Source organism: Triturus cristatus, chromosome 9, assembly GCF_964204655.1.
Source record: "Triturus cristatus chromosome 9, aTriCri1.1, whole genome shotgun sequence".
NCBI lineage: Eukaryota > Metazoa > Chordata > Amphibia > Caudata > Salamandridae > Triturus > Triturus cristatus.
In genome coordinates this window covers 1,033,931,563-1,033,952,558 of record NC_140592.1, presented here as the reverse complement: position 1 = coordinate 1,033,952,558, position 20,996 = coordinate 1,033,931,563, and the positions used below count along the sequence as shown (strand labels likewise).

The 20,996-nt window shown below is 46.3% G+C and overlaps 1 protein-coding gene across 32 annotated transcripts in view; it reads right to left on the bottom strand.

Annotated features, from left to right (window-relative positions):
• The window catches only part of KTN1 (kinectin 1), a 484,843-nt gene that overhangs the window by 324,999 nt on the left and 138,848 nt on the right, over window positions 1-20,996 (bottom strand). For all 32 annotated transcript variants that reach the window (XM_085626790.1, XM_085626798.1, XM_085626810.1 and 29 more), the window contains exon 8: window positions 2,614-2,720. In XM_085626790.1, the coding sequence (XP_085482916.1) occupies window positions 2,614-2,720 (107 nt within the window). The remainder of the gene's footprint in view (window positions 1-2,613; window positions 2,721-20,996) is intronic.

The window sequence follows — 20,996 nt, the reverse complement described above, 5'->3', positions numbered from 1 at the left end:
AGATCTAGGATAGGTCGTAGAGTCTCGTCTCTCTTTGGAATCAGAAAGTACAGGGAGTAGACCCCTAATTTTTGTTGATTGATGGGGACCTGCTCTATGGCTTGTTTTTTCAGGAGGGAGATTACCTCCTGTTTTAGTAACGTGGCATGTTCTTGAGACATTGGGCGTTGCCTGGGTGGAATGTTTGGGGGGGTAGATGTTAATTCTAGGCAATACCCTGAATGAATAATTTGGGTCACCCATCTATCTGAGGTGATTGTCTCCCAGACGTGAAGGAAATGTTGTATTCTGCCCCCGACCGGAGTGGAATGGTCTGGAGGGAGCGGGGGAAAGTCATTGGGTAGGCGGTGTGGCAGAGCGGGCGGTATTTGTCTTGCCTCTGCCTTTATTATTATTGCCTCTGTATCCGCCTCTTTGATAACCCTTTGTGAAGGTAGATTGAGGAGGGCATTTGTAGGACGTGGATGCACCATCCGAGGAGTATCCTCTGCCCGTGCCCCGAAAGGAAGAAGTTGCGTGATTTGATTGTAACGAAACATGTTGGCTTAGAAATAGATTATGGTTTTACTGAAACCATTTTTAGTTGGGTCGGCTTACAGCACTAAATAAAGTTACCCTAAGCTAGTAAGTCCTACCCGTTTTTTAACAGTGAGAATTGTTTGGTTGATTCTCACATGGGGTCCATAGGGCACTAACATTGACACTATGCACTAACAGGCTGTTTATATTTTATATTGACTGTTTTTCTTCTCCTTATTTTATTGGGAAGGAGATTTTCACGATAGAATACACACATTTTTTCTTCTAGTAGGGGAGAAAGTAACCTATGATGATAAGTGGGTGTGCGGGCGAGTACAAGCCAACAACCCCCTTGGTGTTACGACCGTGAGGTTCTTTCTCTCCTGTCTCACCTTTTTTCACTCTTTAGTTATAGGTGGTGAGACTGATGGTATGTTGACAATTTTGGTTTATAAATTGACGCACCATGACATTTTTTGACTATCAATGAGGAGTACATATGTGAGAAGGTTAAAAAGTATGGGAAACCCCTCCAGTGTCAATAGTGAAGAGTAAGGTGTGTTTTTGGTCAGGCCACTTTTTGATGTGTATACGTTGAGTGGGGGGCGGCCTTTCCTTTTCTTTCCCCCTTTGCTCCCCTTTTTTGATGAGGTAAAAGGTTGGGACCAATGGGTCCATACCCTGCGGTGGGTACACCCCCCATTATGCCACCCTCCAATGGGAGGGGGGCATAAGCCTCACCCGGGTTGGCTGGGCCCCCCTTCCATCTGCAAGATGGTGGGGACTGAGAGTTGTGCTTCACCTCGCCTGCCCTACCTGAGAGGTGGGGTTGGCAAAGGTGGGCACACCTCCCTTGGTTTTCCTGCCAGTTCTCCCACCCAAAGTGGGGGTCAGAACGGTGGTGACCAGTTGCTGGAAGCAGCGAAAGCCCTGGGGAAGCTCACAAAGGCGGCAAGCCTTTGAAGCATCCCCTTCGTTGTCCCTGCCCATCCTGGGGGAGGAGGCTTGGCACCTTGTCCCAGGATGTGCATTGCTTCAGACCCTCGAGAGCAGCAGGCTCTCGACCCAGGGGTCCAGAAACGTCTGGTGGAGGCAGCTGAAAGCAGCCACTCAGCCTGGGCACTAGTGGTAGGTCGGTTTTCAGGGGCATCTCTAAGATGCCCTCTGTGTGCCCTTTTCATTAAATCCCATACTGGCATCAGTGTGGGTTTAATGTGCTGAGAAGTTTGATACCAAACTTCTCCACTTTTAGCACAGCCATTATGGTACTGTGGAGTTCGTAATGGCAAACTCCCAGCACCATATACTCTAATGGCAGCACTGCACTTACAATGTCTAAGAATTCACTTAGACACTGTAGGGGTACAGGGCTCATGCACCTGTACCCTCACCACTGGTATAGTGCACCCAGCTAGAGGGGTGACTGATCTATGCCAGGGCAGTGGGTTGTAGGCATGGGACACAGGAATGTGTGCCATGTCGACTCTTCACTTTGTTCTGCACCAAAACACGCAGCCTGCATAGGCAGTGTGCAAGTGTAAAGGTACAGGGCCTCTAAGGGTGGCACAACAAGTGCTGCAGCCATTAGAGGCCATCCCTGGTCACAGGGCCCTGGGTACCTGTGGTACCATTTACCAGGGACTGGCCTGTGGCCAGATAGTGCCGATTGGGTTTGGTCTCCAATGCAGTTTAAGAGAAAGTACATAGCCCTGGGTACCTGATTGGAAGGAGCCCAGGACACATTCAGTAAAAGCACATCAACAGTTCAGCAAAAAGTGGAGGCAACCATGCAGAAAGAGGGGACTTTCTCACAAAAGCCTGCCTCCATTTCCCTTCCTGCCATTCCTCGTCTTTGATGGGTATGTTATTCTATGATCGACTTGTTCAAATGTTTTATAACCATATAATTGTCAAATCAGGATAATTCTTCTTAAAATGCAATAAGCAATTGGTCAAATATAGGAGCTGTCTGGAAAGCACCTACACACTGTTCCATCTCAGAATGCACGGATAATGTGGCACGCACTGGTGTGTTTGGAAGAGGCAATGCAATCTTGTGCGAATTTTCTCAAAGCTGCAATGAAATTGGCTTACTTGCTTTCCATTTGATTTGTAGCTGAGCTTACAGCATCTCTTAGAATGCCATTCTCCTGCTTGAGGTGGGCAATCTGATCCTCTAGTTGATCACGAACTTGTTGAAACTGAAAACAAATATAAAAGATGATAAGTCCAGAACACATAGCTATGAGAAATCACCATTGTAGCCCAGTAAATTTACAAAGGCAATTTTTCTTTAGATTGATGATGAATGCATCACAAAAGTAGTAACATTTACTACAATGGCTAGCCAATTCAGGACCATTCAGTCATAACGTCTGAGATATGAAGACTTGTGGATGTGGCAGCAATGAGGGTCAGAATTATTCTAGCTAAACATGTTCTTTAAAAGGGTCTTAACAAGTTGATCCTCCAACACTTAATGCTTGCAAAAGGGATGCAGATTAGATGAATGAACCACACAGAGTCAATAAGCAATGCAATGAAGAATATTTGGCATCAATTGGCCATGATTTCCAGCTGGTGGGTGATTACTCTGAACCGAAGAGCCTTTAAGGATGCATGAGACAAACCAACAGAGAAGGGAATGCTAGAAGACCCTATAACCGGGTTAGAACCACTGTACACAACCATTAATGCTTTCTATGAATGGTTATGTATGGACTCTTCTTATACTGAGGTTAGAAACAGTTCTCTCCCACTAACAAAAGATTGAGAGTTGTGAATTTAAAGCAGAAAGACAAACATCCTGATTTATGAAAATATCTGACAAATGCTCAACAAAAAAGAAGGATAGCTGTGAAGCCTTAAATGTTTTAAGAGCACACAAGATTCGGCAGCTGGCGGGGGGCGTGGCCTGGCGCCGATGGAGTGAGCAGCACTGCTCGGGAGCTCCCGTCGGCCGGCCGCCATCCACAACCATCCTGACGCCCCACGAGGGGCCTGAACCCCCACAAGGCATCCCCACAACGGCCAGCACAGAGGGGACTTACCGGAGGTGAAGCGAGCCTCCCCAACGGCCCGGATCAGGCGACAACGGCCACGGTGAGCGCGCCCGGGTGCACAGCCAAGATGGTGGCACCCAGCGAGCGCTGACGAGCCCAGACAACAGGCAGAACACCAGCGTTAGCGGCTCGGGCGAAGGATTGCCGGGCGCCCCCTTAGGCCCGGCACCAAGTAACCGACTAGCGAGACCCCCCCCCCCCCCCCCCCGGGATCTGGTCGAGGGAAAGGACACGCACTGTTTGCGGCACCCAGGAGGGGGCAAAATGGCGGCACGCCGGGACGGCAGCGCCTGAAGGGACACCGGAGCGCGGCCAAATGCCTGTGGTGCTTCCGTTCTGCCCTTCAAGCAGGATCCGACGCAGGGCCTTGAAGCCTGGGCAGTATAGCTGGCGGAGGACGGCCGCTGGGGGAGCAAACGCGCCTCTGAGCGCAGCCTGGACAGTGGCGCCAAGCAGGCGATGACAGACACGGAGGGAGTGCAAGGGGCCAGCGAGAAGGATTGACGTGTTCCCCCTCTGGCCTCGAAATCACTGAGCGCTAGCACAGGAAGAGCGCATGCACTGCTGACGGACTCGGACACACCGGCAGCGCGCATCAGCGGAGGCGCCTGGGGAGCTGCTGCGGCGTGGCTGGAGGCCTGCAGGGCTCCCCTCCTGGCCCCCTGGGTGCGAGTCAACGCGAGGAGTTGCGGCCAACACAGAGGTACTAGCAGGGGAGCGCAGGAAGACCAGAAGGGAGGGGAGACGGCGAAGGTACCAGAGGGCCTCCCTGTGATGCCACGAAGTGCAACAACTGCTGCGCGGCCTGGGTTGCCAGCGCTTGGGCGAGCAAAGGGAATAGCGCCCTGAAGATGAGGAGGCAGGACCCTCTATAACAGACGAACCCCATCACCCACACAGTCCAGAGGGTACACGCACACAGAGCAGAGGGGCTTGGGGACCTCCGGGGGCCCTAGCCTGAACCCCGAAAAGAGTGGGGATTGTGACATTGGGAGTGGACCCGGGAAGCCCCGAGAGCAGCTCCCAAGAGAGGAAGGGACGGAGGAGCAACGGGGCTGGACAGCACAGGGCGCGGACGCACCCAAGACGGCACGCTCCGGGCGGCGGTGACGCCGGAAGGCCCCCGAGGACTTGGACGGTTGGCGCACCCTGGGAGTTGCCAGGGGTGGCGCCTGCAGACAGGGCCCAGCTTGCGCCTGCGACGGAGGTTGATGATATCCCATGAGCACACGTAGCGCCGGGAGCATCGTGGGGCAGGAAGACACCATGGGGAAGCCTCTGAAACGGAAGGAGAAGGAGGAACTCGCAACGGGCAGACCCCCAGACGAGGCCGAGAAGTCTGCTACGAGGATGGACCACCCAGCAGACCCTACGCTACAGGACATATTGCAAGCTATCACCACCTCCAGCTGACTCTCTCAGCCTGGACATGGGATTCCTCCGGGAGGACCACAAGAAACTAGTGGACCGGGTCACGGCAAACAAACGAACATTGTCTGAGACTGTCTCGGCGGTCACAGATATGCAACACCGCATGACTGTGCTGGAAACCAAAGTGTGAACGCTGGAAGAAAGGGCGGAGGACACCGAAAATCGCGCACGCAGAAGCAACCTGCGAATTGTATGCCTGCCGGAGAAAATTGTAGGCCTGCCGGAGAAAATTGAAGGTCGCAACATGGCGGACTATCTCGAAAAATGGCTCAGGGACGAAGTAGCGCCGTCCGGCCTGTCGAATTTCTTTGCCCTGGAGAGGGCACACCGTGTCCCTGCTAAGCCGCCCGTGCCAGGTGCCCCGCCACGAGTGGTGATGGCGAAACTCCTCCACTACAAGGACCGAGATCACATCCTAACTCAGGTGCGGCTCAAAGGCGACATCCAAGTGCACAACTCTATAGTGCGCATCTTCCCGGACTTCTCCCATGAGGTGCAGCGCCAAAGGGGATCGTACCGAGATGTGAAACAGAGACTACGCCAGCTGAACTACAAATACGAGACACAGTATCCGGCCACGCTGCGGGTGACCACGACGGAGGGCACAGAATTCTTCAGGACTCCGCAGGAGGCATCTGACTGCATAAACCGACATGGTGGAGCAGCGCAAGTGCAGAATCCAACAGGGGGACGAAGGCAAGGACTTTGCTCACGACACCGGAAGCACGGGACCGAGATCGTGGCGCGTCCGCAGGAGCAAGCACAACAAGAATGACGGAGCGCAATACAGATGGTGGCGCTGATCAGCGGGGGAACTGAGAATCCGGGTCCTCCTGAGAGCGGCGAGGAACAGGCAGACCTGGGCTCGGAGAATGGATCCAGCGAGTCTGAAGTACAGAGCCCGATATTGTCAGATGTCACACCGCAGACGGTGGATGACATCATCTAATGGCGGGGAGCGAGAGCCGGTGAGAAATGCGACCAGATTGCCGCAAGACACTGCAACGTCTGTATCAAGGTACAGGGGCACACGGGGTGTGTGGCTGAGGGGCGGTTCACTGAAGACTCTGTGGAGGATGGCAGCTGCAGAGACTGGAAGAACACCGGCGAGGGGCCACCCCTGGAGATTGACTGATTGAACTGCAAGCAGTCACTTGTAGACTTTTTCCTATTGGTTTGGATGGGAGGGGTTTTCCTACTTATCCTGGGGAGTGGGAGTTGGTGAACATGTTTACTGTTGACAAGGGGGGGTAACCTTGAGTTGCGCTATATAAGGAACACTATGGCAGGGAGGGCGAGGGGAGGGCATTGCTCCGCCTGGGTAGCGGCCGACTTACCAAATCCAAAGTCAATGGCTGATAAACAACACTATAAATGCATGACGTGGAACATTAGGGGAATGCACACCATGTCAAAGCGCCACAAGGTACTCGCTTACATCAGAAGACGGGGAGCCCAGATAGCCCTCCTGCAGGAAACTCACCTAACATAGAAGGAAGGGCAAGCACTACACAAAAGATGGAGGGGGCAGCTTTACTACACCACCTACTCAGCCTATGCAAGAGGGGCGTTAATATGGATGCAAGCAGGAGTGCCGTTCCAGTTGATATCTTCAGTGGTGGACCCGGAGGGGCGCTATGTAGCAGTAAAGGGGAGACTACAGGGCCGAGAGATCAGCTTAGTTAGCGTATACGCCCCCAATGTGGATCAACCCACCTTCTTTGCGACACAACCACAGACTAGCGCAATACCTTGCGGCTTCGGTCATAACCGGGGGCGACTTCAATAGCGTGGACAATGTGCTTCTTGACAGATCCCATCCCCCATTGCGAAACTCCCAGGCGGCGCGCGCTTCCCATGCATTCACAGCGTGGAGACAGAGCTGGAGACGGATAGACTCGTGGTGGTGTACCCTGAACCCACAAGGGAGGGATTACTCCTACTTCTCAGCAGTCCATGAAGTACACACACGCCTAGACGCCCTCCTCTGCTCGGCAGATGTCCAACGCCACGTCACAAGCGCAGAGTACCTTGCGCCCACCATCTCGGACCACAACCCATTGCTCAGGTCACTGCAATGGGCACACCCGCCAGCAGCAATCCCCACTTGGAGGCTCCGTCCAGACACCCTGGAAGACCAGGTCTTCAGAGAGGGGATCAGAGTCGAAATAACGCACTAGTTTCAAAATAAGGCGGGCACGGTTGGGTCACAATGTAGAGTGGGACGCGTTCAAGGTGGTCTTGAGGGGCCAATGTATAACACGGGCCACGGGGGTTAGGCACGTCCTCACACGTGAAGTAGAGGAGGCAGAGTCGGCACTGAGAGCCATAGAACAAAAGAGGCCGGGACGTCCAGAACTGCACCCGGCGCTTTTAGACGCTAAAGAGGAAGTGGCGAAGCAAAGAGAGAGGCTTCGAAGCTTCGATTATAAGAAGTATTTAGAGCGCACGCATGCTGAAAGGGACATGTCAGGCTCACCCCTGGCATGGCTGACGAACCCGACAACTAGAGGCACTCCGCTAGTGGAAATAGAAGACGAAGGGGGAACCAGACACTATGCACCAGACAGGATTAATGAGATCTTTGCGCGATACTATGCCAACCTCTACACGAAGACGCGCATATGCGAACCGGTAGACATTAGGGAATATCTGGCTGACCTGCCGTTAACAGTTCTGAACCCTGAAGTGGCGGACTTACTCGGAGCGGATATTACCCAGCTGGAGATTCGGGTCGCTATCAACGGCATGGCCCGCAACAAGACCCCGGGCACAGATGGCCTCCCGGCCGAATTTTATGCAACATATACCGAGGAGCTGGCCCCCCAGCTGGCTGTGATGTACCAGGGGGCCCGAGAGCTGCCAGAGAGTGCCAGAGAAGCCCTTATTCTCCCCATACCCAAGCCCGGGAAGGAACCCCATGACTATACGGCCTACAGGCCACTGTCCATGCTAAACATGGATTATAAGATCCTCAGTAAAATCCTAGCGACGCGTCTTCTGCCACACATGCCTCTACTGGTGCACGCAGACCAGGCAGGATTCATCCCGGGGCGGAACACGGCCATAAACATCTGGCGGCTCCTGGCAGTAAATGGACTCAGAGGGGTATGATAAACAAGCGACAGCAGTGTTCGCAGTAGATATCGAAAAGGAGTTCGATAGCATGGAGTGGTAATAGTTATACGAGGTCTTAACCAAGATGGGGCTGGGGGAGAGTTTCCTGACATGGGTGCAGCTCCTTTACACATCCCCCACGGCACGTGTACGCACTGGGAGGATTATTTCGCCCAGGCAGAGAGTGGAGGGATGCTCTCACTCCCCCCGCTCCTGTTTGCCCTGGCCATGGATCCACTGGCGAGCAGGGCCAGGAGCGGCCGGGACTACCGGGGCTTGGAAACAAGGACAGGGCAACACTACATCGCACTATATGCAGACGACCTACTAATATTCCTGCGCAACACAGATGGGGAGTTGAGGGCGCGCGCAGCATGCTAGCTCGTTTCGGCACCATGTCGGGCCTCAGGGTTAACTGGCAAAAATCAAGCCTATACCCACTTGCACCTGATACCCCCCACCGCTTACGCTAGAACATCTGCGCTGGGAGCCTAATTGCCTGCAGTACCTGGGATTCAAAATATATCATGGTGCACGTGGGAAGGGCTATGAGGGCGGCAAAAGCAGCAATGGACTTCTGGGGAACACTCCGCTTTCTGTGGCTGGAAGGGTGGCTGTCCTGAAAATGGTGACACTACCGCGTTTACTATACTACTTCAGAACGCTGCAGGTATGGATTTCGCGAGCCATGTTCAAGGAGCTAGACTCGAAAATTATATCATTTACCTGGGGGGAGGGTGGCACTGTCAATGCTGAGACGCCCCACGGCTGAGGGCGGACTAGCGCTGCCGGACCTCGAGTCCTACTACCTAGCGGCACAACTATACTGGCTAATACAGTGGATAGCGGCGGATCGGAACCTGGGTCGGGAGCGGTGCCCAACAGCACCAGACACGGCCACACTGGCGAGAATTCTCCTCCGGGTGCGTCGCACCTCGGCTGCGGACATGACAGAGACCAGGGTGATAGTGCGCTGCTGGACCAGATACCTGAGGAAAGTGGGCGCTGCAACTCCCTACTCCCCTGACATACCACTTGCGATGCTGCGCTACCTTCCACAGGGGGAACACTGGGCAGGGTTAGAGGACTGGGTGGAGGCAGGACTGCGAGAGGTAGGTAACTTATACCGTGACACAGCTCTCCTTCCCTTTGCAGACCGCATATGACCTGCCAGAGGGTCATTTCCTAAAGCACAGGGCCCCAACACGTAGAATTAGAGCACACTGGAATACCGGGGACGCTGAGTCGAGAGCGCTGGCGGGATGCAGATATGTGGCACTATCAGCAGGAAGGATCAAGACGGTGTCCTGTTTGTATAAGGAAATACGGCGGGACATGCAACAGCCGCTAGAGCGCATGCAAACACAGTGGGAGGAGGACACTGGCAAACCAATACCTGAGAATGACTGGGACAAAATTCTAGAACGCACCCCGAAAATATATCGGAACGCGAGCTTCAAGCTAACTAACTACTATGTGCTGCATAGGGCAAGCTTGACGCAAGTTCGCATTCGAAGGTATTTGGTGCGGACTCTGCAGCTTGCCCCAGGTGCGGGGAGAGGGAGGCGCACATACTCCATATGTTCTGGAGCTGTCCCACGCTGCTACAATTCTGGGGGGAAATCAGACAGATAATAAGTGACCTGATTGATAAAGAACTCCCACAGACCCCAGAACATTTTCTCTTAGGGTGGTTCCCTCACACGGCCAGGAACAGAGTGACAGGGAAGTTTCAAGACCTTGCCTATATTTTAGCTAAACGAGAGCTAGCCAGGAAGTGAAAGGCCCCGAGCGGGCCCAGACTCACCATTTGGAGGAGAGAGCTTGAAAAATGGGCGGGTGCGGAAGGGAGACTGTTACTCTGAGAGGCCAGTAGGGGAATAGGCAAAATGGAAAGGGCCAGAGCCTGGGAGGATCTTGTGGGGAACTAGTGGCAGCTGACGCAGACGCTAGCAGCGAAGGGAACGCGTCGAGGGTGGCGACACCGGTCCCAGAAGACTGGCAATTAGAGCAACCTGCTCGCACACCTGAAGGACACAACACGGCAACAACTACTTTCTAGGGCCCTTAAGTCTGCTCATCTCCTTGTACATATTTCCAGAATCTACCTATTAGCAAGAAACTCAAAGGGGGAGAGGGGGATAGTTTGTTATGAAACGGTTCTGGGGGAAAGTACGCCACGATTGTACCAGTACAAATGTACGTACACATGTATGTATTGCTATAGCACAAATGCCAATAAAATATGGTAAAAAAAAAAAAAAAGATTCTGCAGCTGGCTAACATCTGGACTGACAAATATCCCAGAGGAAGAGAGACACACATGCCAGCAGTTATATATGAGCAAATATTTTTTTTATGAAAGGCATGTATTTCAAAGAAGACAAACCAACATCAAAATCATCCAAGGAAGGACCAGGCAGGTGTTCAGGCTACTGATACAATATGGGCAAGGCTAAGTGGTGACGGGAAGCTAAAAGCAGCCTTGAAAAATACTTTCCTATCAGCCCCATATCGAAATGAGTGAGAGTAGGATCACTATTTATTAGCTCTGTGAGCACCAGAATGTGCTAATATGATACTATGGGGTCTATTATGATGTAGGGCGGATCACCACCGCCTGCATGGAGGTGGCGATCCATCCCACATCATACCCCGCCCGCCCGCCTTTCATTTCCTCCGCCATTTTATGATGGTGGGGGGACCGCGGCGGACGAAAAGACCATATGCCACTTTTCTGCCCAGTTGACGGGTCGACCGGGCAGAAAAGGGTTGCATATGGTGGCGGTGTCTTCTAGACACTGCCAGCCATATTAGGATGCCAGCAGGAAGCAGCCTTCCAAAAGGCATGCGGATTTCTGAGTTGGGGGGCACATGGGGGTGCCTATGGTACTCCCTGCATTTGCATGCCCCTATATCACCAAGTTGTTAGCCGCCACCACCAATTACTCATAGCTTACAGCAGAAACTGACCAGAAAGCCAATATAGTCTGTCTAGTCTAAATGAGCATTGCCAAAGCCAATAGGTCTAAACTTTGGGACCAATTGGTTTTGCCAGTGGATTTAGCAAAGCGGTACAGCATTCATGATTCTTTGCAGCATGGTTAAAGAAAAAGTCTATGATTCCACCGCCCGCCTCATGCTATAGGTGCGTGCACCACACATGCGCGCACCTTCAAAACCACTATCACTTTTTTGTCATTTTATTTACCGATCCAAGTTGGATCTGTAGATAAAAAATACATTATTTTTTTAACCCGCGAGGAGGGGGGCAGTAACATGGAAATTGGCAGCAGCATTATAGGCTGGGGTAGAAGCAACATGTGGCCAAAGCAAAATAGGAGTGGGTGAAAGCAACACAGGAGTGGGGGTAAGCAACATAGAGGCCTAGTGTCAAGCAACACAGAAGGTGTGGGTAGAGCAAAGGGAAAAGCAAACCAGAGAGAAAGAGGCGGTAGGGAGTGTAGGGGGGCAGAAAAGCAACAGCAGAGAGCAACGTGGAGTTGAGGAGAGAAGCACACGGGTGAGAAAGCAATGTGGGGTAGAAGCACACAATGGCAGGCGCATCATGGAGGGGTGCGGGAGAAGCACTGGGGCAAGAGAGCAACACAGAGTGTGGAGTGGAAGAGGAGCAAACAAGGGAGACAGCTGGAAAACACAAACACTCTTGTGGAATGCTTAATATACAAGAAAAGGTAGTTCCATAAAAGTGAGAAGTGGAAGGACACAAGTGAACTGGGCAAACACTAGCTTGAAAAGGCAAGCCATCAAATAAGGAGGCGGCATGTAAGAATGACATTAAAGCCTATCAATAGTAAGCAATGGGTAGGCTTGCAAGTCCCTCTGTGTTCTTGGTATGCCCACAACCTAACTTTTACAACAAGAGAGCTGCACTGTTTAGTAAACGTGACCTAAAAAGGTTTGAAAGACTTTATTTCTAAGGTAATAAGAAGAACGTTGTTAAAAACTAACCATGGTCTCAACTCCAATTTGGTTTTCCCATACCTCCAACATATAAACATGTGATTAGTCAGAGGTTTTTCAATTCATTTTAATTTGGTTTCACTGTAGATTAGATGATTTAACAGGTTAAACCACAAATGTAATTTGTAAGTTGCAAATTACATCTTAATTTCAATTATTCAAGTAGGAATAATTTCTGACCACTAGTGTTCTATGTAGGAGACATTTTCAGATTTTTTTTGTCATATTATTTTCATTTTAACACTACTGTTCCCTATCACTCGTTGAGGTGCCATCCATAGTGGAGTTGTTGGTACTAGAGTTTGTGCCATAATCTCTGAAAAAAACAATAACACATATCTTCAACACAAGTCAGTTTTAAAGCTTATTGTTAGTGCTATTCCTCTTTATTTTTTAGGAAACGTACCAGGATACTTGTTTAATTAAAACAATTACAATCAAGTATATCTTTTTTTTTTATGATTGCCTCGTATTGAACATTCAAGAAACTCCAGATCAAAATAGCTTTGCCAATTTGCAACAGCATTATTTTCACTTCAAATAAAAAAAGAAAATTGCCCTAAGAAAGAAAACTGGTCTTTTAAAATATTTAATGTTCACAAATAAGGGTCTTTTCAATGAGATCCCCCATTTATTAATCGTAAGGAATTTTAGAGATAATTCAGGGATTCATGACAATATTCGATTACTCAAGTAAGTGACGAGAACAATTGCAAAGACCTTTAAAACTACGAAGACTTCCTACTGATTTCAGTTTTTAAGTACTTTGGATAACTAAGTCGGTATATTAAACTTAAATTGTTTATCTTTTAAACATGCCTTTCTAAGACCCGTTTATGATGAAGCTATTATCCATAGCACTTTTAAAAACTGCACAAGAACACTTACTACTGCTCAATGATGATACCTACCCTCCAACATCACTAAATAGCAAATGTCCTACCTCTTTATTTCTTTGTATACCAGTTTTAAACATTTCTCAATTCAAAGTAGATTTTTTCTCCAAGATCTGAAATGCACATAAGATATGCTTTTAGGTTATTTGTAGCCTGATCGAGGCATGTGTTCCAGGTGAATTTCTGACTTTTAACCTCTTAGATTTTCAAAAGTGAGATATGTGCAAAGTCTATATATGCAACTACACTGTTCTTAAACAAGCTATAATTCAAAGACACTCTCCAAATTTAAATATAGGTTATTTAGAAACATTCTATCAGAGAAACTGTTATAACGTATGTATATTTTGGCTAGCCAATGATCAAGGTAAGGGGAGGGAATAAAAAATCATTAATAGATTTTATAAATTTTGGCCCACCAAATTGCATTTTCCAACCAGTGTCTTACTTTGAAAAACCGACCTATGTCCTAAGAACCTATTTTTTTGCCATTCAGAATGGATTTGTTACAAAAGTAATTGCTAACTTGTTATTTAGCAACTCCCAAGCTTTGCAATTGCTAAATGACTTAGAACATCTGGCCCCTAATCCCAGTTTTGTCATTGATTCCAGCAGAAAAGGTGAATGGACCATTCAGATTTTCTTTCTTTTATACGACGTAGTCTAAATAAATGTCAGTCAATGCGTGATTGGAGGGTAGCTGGCTTCTCACAGCAAAAGTGGACTGTTTCTGCATCATGATGTGGTACTCTTTGAGAAATGTGTCCTCAGCGCTTTCCTAAATTGAAGCAGGCAGTCCAAATGGATACAGAGATGTCATTCCAGATGCTTGCGGAAGCTAGATAGTAACTTATAGAATTTTCTACCATTAGTTCCTCTACCATTAGTTCCTCCCATGTGTAAAGTCTGTAATACAATATATTATCTGTCATATTCAGGTTTATTTAAATTTCATATTTTTATACCTCATATTTGACAACCCTTCTCCATTTAAAAATAGAATACAAAAATAAGGTGCTGCCTACCTTACTTTTTTCTCTTGTGAACAAGTAGGGGTAATGTCCCTCATGATAAACTGAAGTGGTCAGAAAGTTGCATTTATCCTAGCCTCATTGAACCGTAGTCCATACCAAGCCTTCAAGTCAAACAAGGACTATGAGAGTGAAAGGTATGCACTCATTCTCTCTTGTATGTGCATGCATGAGTGTGTCTCACTGCAAGTTTCAGAAGTCAAACAAAAGAAGAACAGAATTAAATACCCTCCTTGATCTGACAACCACTGGCAAAAGAAGGAAAAAACCCACCTAGTTTTAGATCCAATGTATCGCAAAGGCTCCACCTAATCACAGCTGGCTACAGTACGATATTCAAGCTGAGCAGGAGACAGCCATAAATAGGGAGACTATTTATCGTTTTATGGTTTGACAATTTAGGACTTTAAAGTCAGCCTTTAGTTTTCAGCTACCATAATAACAGCTTGTTTGAGAATTAGTTTTTTTTCAAATCTCTGATGCATCCTCATTTTAATACATCATATTGGGCCTCTGAGAAATGGGTGGCATTCCAGAAAAAAAAACTGTATAAGAAAGAACACTAGATTTAAATAATACTGTACCAGGAACCAGAATGATCATTATTGTATACAACAGAATAGGGAGTGCTCTCCAGATCACTAGGGCATTGGAATAGAATCCATATTATGGAAAAAAAGAGAATGTAATCATATTAAAGTCCATCCAGATGGGTACAGATATTCTTCCTTTTAGCTCATAAACACACAACTAGACGTAGCTGTACAAATATATTTCTAATAATATCACCAGGTGCAGTATTATACTTGTGAGGCACAATATTCCAGATCCGTGTACAGCAGTGCGGATGATTTGCAGTTTGGGTAAAACTAATTTTAAAAGTGGTCTGATGCAGCCGGCACTAATGCACTTTTTTTATTTTAAGCAGCATTAGCGCTGGACACATTATAGTACTTTTTAGGTCGAGCCTAGACAGAGCTTGCGCGGTCACTTTGAGATATGTTGTATATACTTTGTGAGCTTACAGCCTGCCCATTGATTTTTATTTGTTTCTTCGAGTGTCCTTTCAAAAGGCTTGCTTGCAAGTGGATAATCTTCCCTTTATGTCCCTCGTTCTCATGTGCTGCTCCCTCCCACAGAGCATGCCCTTATTACTATTAGCCTTTCACTTGTGTGCATTTAGACTTGTTTCTGCACGTTTTTTTATCGCTGGTTTCTGCACATGTTTCAGGAAGGTACTGTTTCCTTCCCCTTTCATTTTCCCATATCGAAGTGCTTTAAATGAGCACCAGTTGCTTTATAGATGGACACATTCACAGGCAGGCACGCAGGGATTAAGTGATGTACCCAGAATTACAGGATGTTTAGCCTCCCGCCGAGACTCGAACCCGGTTCCCCAGCTTAAAGGTTGGCAACTCAAGTTCTTATACTACATCCTCTCCCATGAAGATCAGCAAATAAGATGGCTGGCACTCCTTTGGAATGCACAATTAACATGCATTCTAGTAATGAGTTTCAAATCGGCGATGGCCATTTTGTTGCCTTGAAGATTCATTCTGCTCTGAGGAGATTAAATCCAACTATATGTGCAATTCAGTTACCCCTGTTTTTCCTCTCTCTTACCTATAAGGTGCAGGCTTAAGAGTCATGGCTTGTGTGCATCTTCTCACCAATGTGTACAAGGTCGTAGCATTTTTGCAGCATACAATAGTACAAACTTAAAGAACACCCATCAATGCCTCTTACGACAATGCGCAATTAATTTTTTCATCCTTGAAATACCACAGGTATTAAACAAATACCACATAAAACAAACCAGTTGCTGATGTTCGCAAGTCTACCGGCACCAGCCATTCTGAAAGTAAATCACAATGGTGTCAAAAGAATGTATTTTGTGATTAAAGGAACGCGCAGGTAGCTGCTGTAGAGTTACCTTAAATCCACATCTTGTTTGGAAGCTTGACTCTACCAAGCCCTACAAATTACAGCACAGCCCCATGGCCACTGCAGAACTGTATCAGCCACATTAGTGTTGTGAGCCGTGCTAGGATCCTTTCAGCGAGAAGTATGACACTCCTGAGACCATCGAAGCAGGGCAGTAAGGCTCAGCTCTTGAGTTGAGAGGCATTAAATGTTGCCACCCAAAGCGACATGCCTTTGTTTCAATGTGGCTGGATAAAAAAATCCAGTGGCAAGTGTGCTTCTTCTTCCCCACCCCACCCCATCCCATCCCATCCCTCCTTTCAATTCGGAGACAGAACTGAGACAGATGCAAACCACATCAAGCTATTGAGACAAACGCTAGCCACATCAAGCTGTTCACTGAAAATAAAACAAACTTAAACGTCACCCACTTAAGGGACATCTGAGTTGCGCGAACTTTGTGGTTGCTGGCGAGATCTAGTTTCAAATTGGGCCCTCGTGGGCTTGGACTGCTTTAGTGCCTCAGAAACATGCCACTGAGGAGCACATGGAGGAAATCTTCATGCTGAAATATCATCGGCTTTCTTTAACAATCGTGCGTACTGTTCTTTCTGTTCTCTAATCTAGAGCTTGCATACTAAACACCAAATTGAGATTATTTCCTAGCTCTTTCTCTGTACAAAGATTGAACTGTTTTTCGTTGAAATCCCTATGTTGTGCAGAGGGCAGATCTGTGAATTCATTCCAAGCGAAGCAATTGTCACCCTTTTTGAACCCACTGTCTCTAATGCCCAAGCTGCCATGGTATATTCTCTACAAACTAAACCTCTAGGAAATTTCCTCCCACAAGTGACTAATCAAAGTCTTTCACATATTGCATTTAGCAGGTTATGGCTGTCTGAGTTGGAGAACCTAATTGCTGGCACTCTTATTTCCCCAGGTGGGCACTGCTACAAGGTGTTTCAAGATTTTGTGCCTATACCCACGTGAAGGGTTGCACTTTTTGACAATAACTTTTTTAAATAGACGTTTACTTTATGATAGAACTACAGTCAAAGGAAAATGGTTAATGCCTTACTCGTGCTTTGAGTTCTGCATGCCTGTGTAGATTATTGAACTGAACTTTATGCTGAAATAGTCTGACTGCCTTCTCCACTTTATTGTATGGAATCATTGCTCCTTGAAACTTCTGGTTAGCTGGTGTAAAGGCAAAGTCTGGAGTAGTATGTTGCAGCTGCCCCTGCCTGCATATATTTTCCCCTTAGACTGGTTGTGTCATAACGTGGCGCTCACATTCTGAAATTGCACTGCACCGCGAGAGAGGGTGCATGCATGGTCTTCTTGTCTCTGATACTGCTGGTTGCCTGTTTCTCTCTGCTCCGCGAGAATGAGACTTTTAGGAGACACCGCTACACTGTGAGAAAAGCACTCTGCTTCTTCTCTCGGCTTTGTGAAATGGTGGCAATCTGCTTTTGATTCCTGCACGGTAAATAGACATAATATCGAAAAAAAAATATTGAGTGGACAGAATATCGAGTTTTTAATATAGAATGGACAGAATATCGAATTGCCAAAATATAGTGGTGAAGAATATCGAAAAACAGGTAAGAAATATCGATTACAATAATATAGAAGTAAGTAATATCGACAGTCATAATATAGTTGTTAAAATATCGAATTTTTTATAGTGTTTTAAGTGTTAGTATATGTGTTAAAAGTATGTATTAATATTGTAATGTATGTTAGAATATTATTAAAGTAATGAATTTTATGTTATTTTATTTTTGTGTAATTCAATTCCGTAGCGGGTTGTGGGTTTATAGGGGAGTAGGGTGGGAAGTAATTTAATTATAGTACATTAAATAATAATTTATAGGAATTATTAATTATCTTTAATTTAATTTTGCGTGTTACTTCTGTAGCGGGTTGTGGGTTTATAGGGGAATAGGGTGGGAAGTAATTTAATTGTTATTAGTTAATTATTAATTAATATTGAAAATTAATTGGTTGTTGATTAATTATTAATTGCTAAATAATTTGTATTAATTGGTAATTAATTTGTATTAATTGTTTAATTGATAATTATGTTAATTGTATTCATTTAATATTTGTAGCGGGTAGTGTGTTTATAGGGGAATATGGTGGGAAGTAATAGAATTGAAAATAAATAACACTCTTTGGAGTGGGAATAGTAATTTTTACCCTACCGCTATCCAACGCTTTCCCTACTGTTGCACTTTCTGGAGTGGGAATAGTAATTTTTACCCCTACGCTATCCAATGCTTTCCGTACTGTTGCACTCTCTGGAATGAGAATAGTAATTTTTACCCTCCCGCTATGCAACGCTTTCCCTACTGTTGCACTCTCTGGAGTGGGAATAGTAATTTTTACCCCTACGCTATCCAACGCTTTCTCTACTGTTGCACTCACTGGAGTGGGAATAGTAAATTTTACCCTGCCGCTATCCAACGCTTTCCCTACTGTTGCACTCACTGGAGTGGGAATAGTAAATTTTACCCTGCCGCTATCCAACGCTTTCCCTACTGTTGCACTCTCTGGAGTGGGAATAGTAATTTTTACCCCTACGCTATCCAATGTTTTCCTATTATTGCACTCTCTGGAGTGGGAATAGTAATTTTTACCCCTACGCTATCCAACGCTTTCCCAACTGTTGCACTCACTGGAGTGGGAATAGTAAATTTTACTCTCCCGCTATCCAACACTTTCCCTACTGTTGCACTCTCTGGAGTGGGAATAGTAATTTTTACCCCTACGCTATCCAATGCTTTCCCTATCATTGCACTCTCTGGAGTGGGAATAGTAATTTTTTCCCTCCCGCTATCCAACGCTTTCTGTACTGTTGCATTCTCTGGAGTGGGAATAGTAATTTTTACCCTCCCGCTATGCAACGCTTTTCCTACTGTTGCAGTCACTGGAGTGGGAATAGTAAATTTGACCCTCCCACTATCCAACGCTTTCCCTACTGTTGCACTCTCTGGAGTGGGAATAGTAATTTTTACCCCTACGCTATCCAATGCTTTCCCTACTGTTGCACTCTCTGGAGTGGGAATAGTAATTTTTACCCCTACGCTATCCAACGCTTTCTCTACTGTTGCACTCACTGGAGTGGGAATAATAAATTTTACCCTGCCGCTATCCAACGCTTTCCCTACTGTTGCACTCTCTGGAGTGGGAATAGTAATTTTTACCCCTACGCTATCCAATGATTTCCCTATTATTGCACTGTTTGGAGTGGGAATAGTAATTTTTACTCTCCCGCTATCCAACGCTTTCCCTACTGTTGCATTCTCTGGAGTGGGAATAGTAATTTTTACCCTCCCGCTATCCAACGCTTTCCCTACTGTTGCACTTACTGGAGTGGTAATAGTAAATTTTACCCGCCCGCTATCCTACGCAGAAAATATTGAATATTTTTAATAAATATTACGTTAATATATATGTATTAATTTTTTTTTACATACATTAATTTATTAATTTTAATGTTATTTAAGTATTTTTAAGTATGTGTCAGTTAATTATATGTATTATTTCATTAATTTTACATTACTTTTAAAACATTTAAAAAATTCGATATTTTGACTAACTATATTATTTACAACGATATTTTGGATTCTATATTTTTGTACTTTCCTGTTTGGAGATAGGGAGTCGATATTTTGGTATTCTATATTTTGGCATCGATATTTTTGTAAGTCTATATTTTTGTAGTCGATATTATGTCAGTGATCCTCCTGCACAGCCCAACGGACACGTCATAGTGATTATTTTGTATTTTTTTTTTTAAATCTTTATTTCATGCTGTATAGATTCTGCTTATTCGCTCTCGTCAATTTTATGCAGGTTAATTCTCACTGCCACAACCAGAGTGGTACACTATTGCAGCCCGGCATCATAAACAAAGAAATTGTGTATCATCTTCTTCAGGTTTTGTTGTGGCTTCGTCTGTGTGTATAAGAATGCACAATATCTATTCACTATTTCTGTCCCTACAGTTTGTAAACAGTTTTTTGCACCTGTTTTTCCAATATTCCATTCTAGCATAATTCTTAAAGGAAACGATTTATGATCAACCGACTTTGGAACTGGGGAACCTGGATCCAGTCTCTGCATAGGCTCAACATCCCGTGACCCTAAAATAATCACTTTATCTCCTCGTATTAAAAAAAAAAATGTAGTGCTGTGTAATGTAACTGATACTTGTATAAAGCCCTTGCGCTATTATAACAGAGCCAATTTCTTTTAATATATCTAGCGTGACAATTTCAGTGCACTATGTATGAAATCTTAACACAGTGGAATAAGAACACCTCCTTTATGTCTGCCTAGACACATTTCTAAAACTACTCTTATTTGGATCTCTACTATACGTCTCCGTTGTGAGACATATTGTCAACTTGCAGTGGGTCTACAGCTCCCTCATTGGTTGGGTTTACTGGTACTCGTTTGCTTTCTACTTATTAGTTAGCTTGTGTGGGTTTTACTTCCTCTTCTTGTCTAGTTTGTCCCTCTTCTGAAGCACTGATGCATTACTTTTGTTTTTACACTGCTGGCTTTACAAACCCTACTTTTTTTTTGGTAAAGTATGCAATGAGTGTGCATGTGTTTTCCGGCTCTCTCTTTTGTGAATCTTACTTCCCTCGCACTCCATGTTGCGCTCTGTCGCCCGTGTGCTTTAATCCCAGCTTCCCTACCCGATGTACTCACCCTTGTGTGCTTCACGCCCAGCTTCACATTGCTCTTGTCCGTTTGCTTTTCTCCCCCTGCCCTCCAAGTTGCTCTCTATCGCTTGCTTCTCAATGCCCTCTGTTTTGGTTGCCCCACCACCACCCTGCATGTTCCTTCTGATACCTCTGGTTTGCCACCCCACCTGCTTTAAAAAAACGCTTTAGTCATTTTTTGTTTTCGTCCCTAGAGATTTTATTGAGTTTTTGCCAACAATGTGACCCAACGGGTCATAAACATACACATTATTCCTCAGGATAAATTGCGTTTCTTTATCCATACAAAAAGAA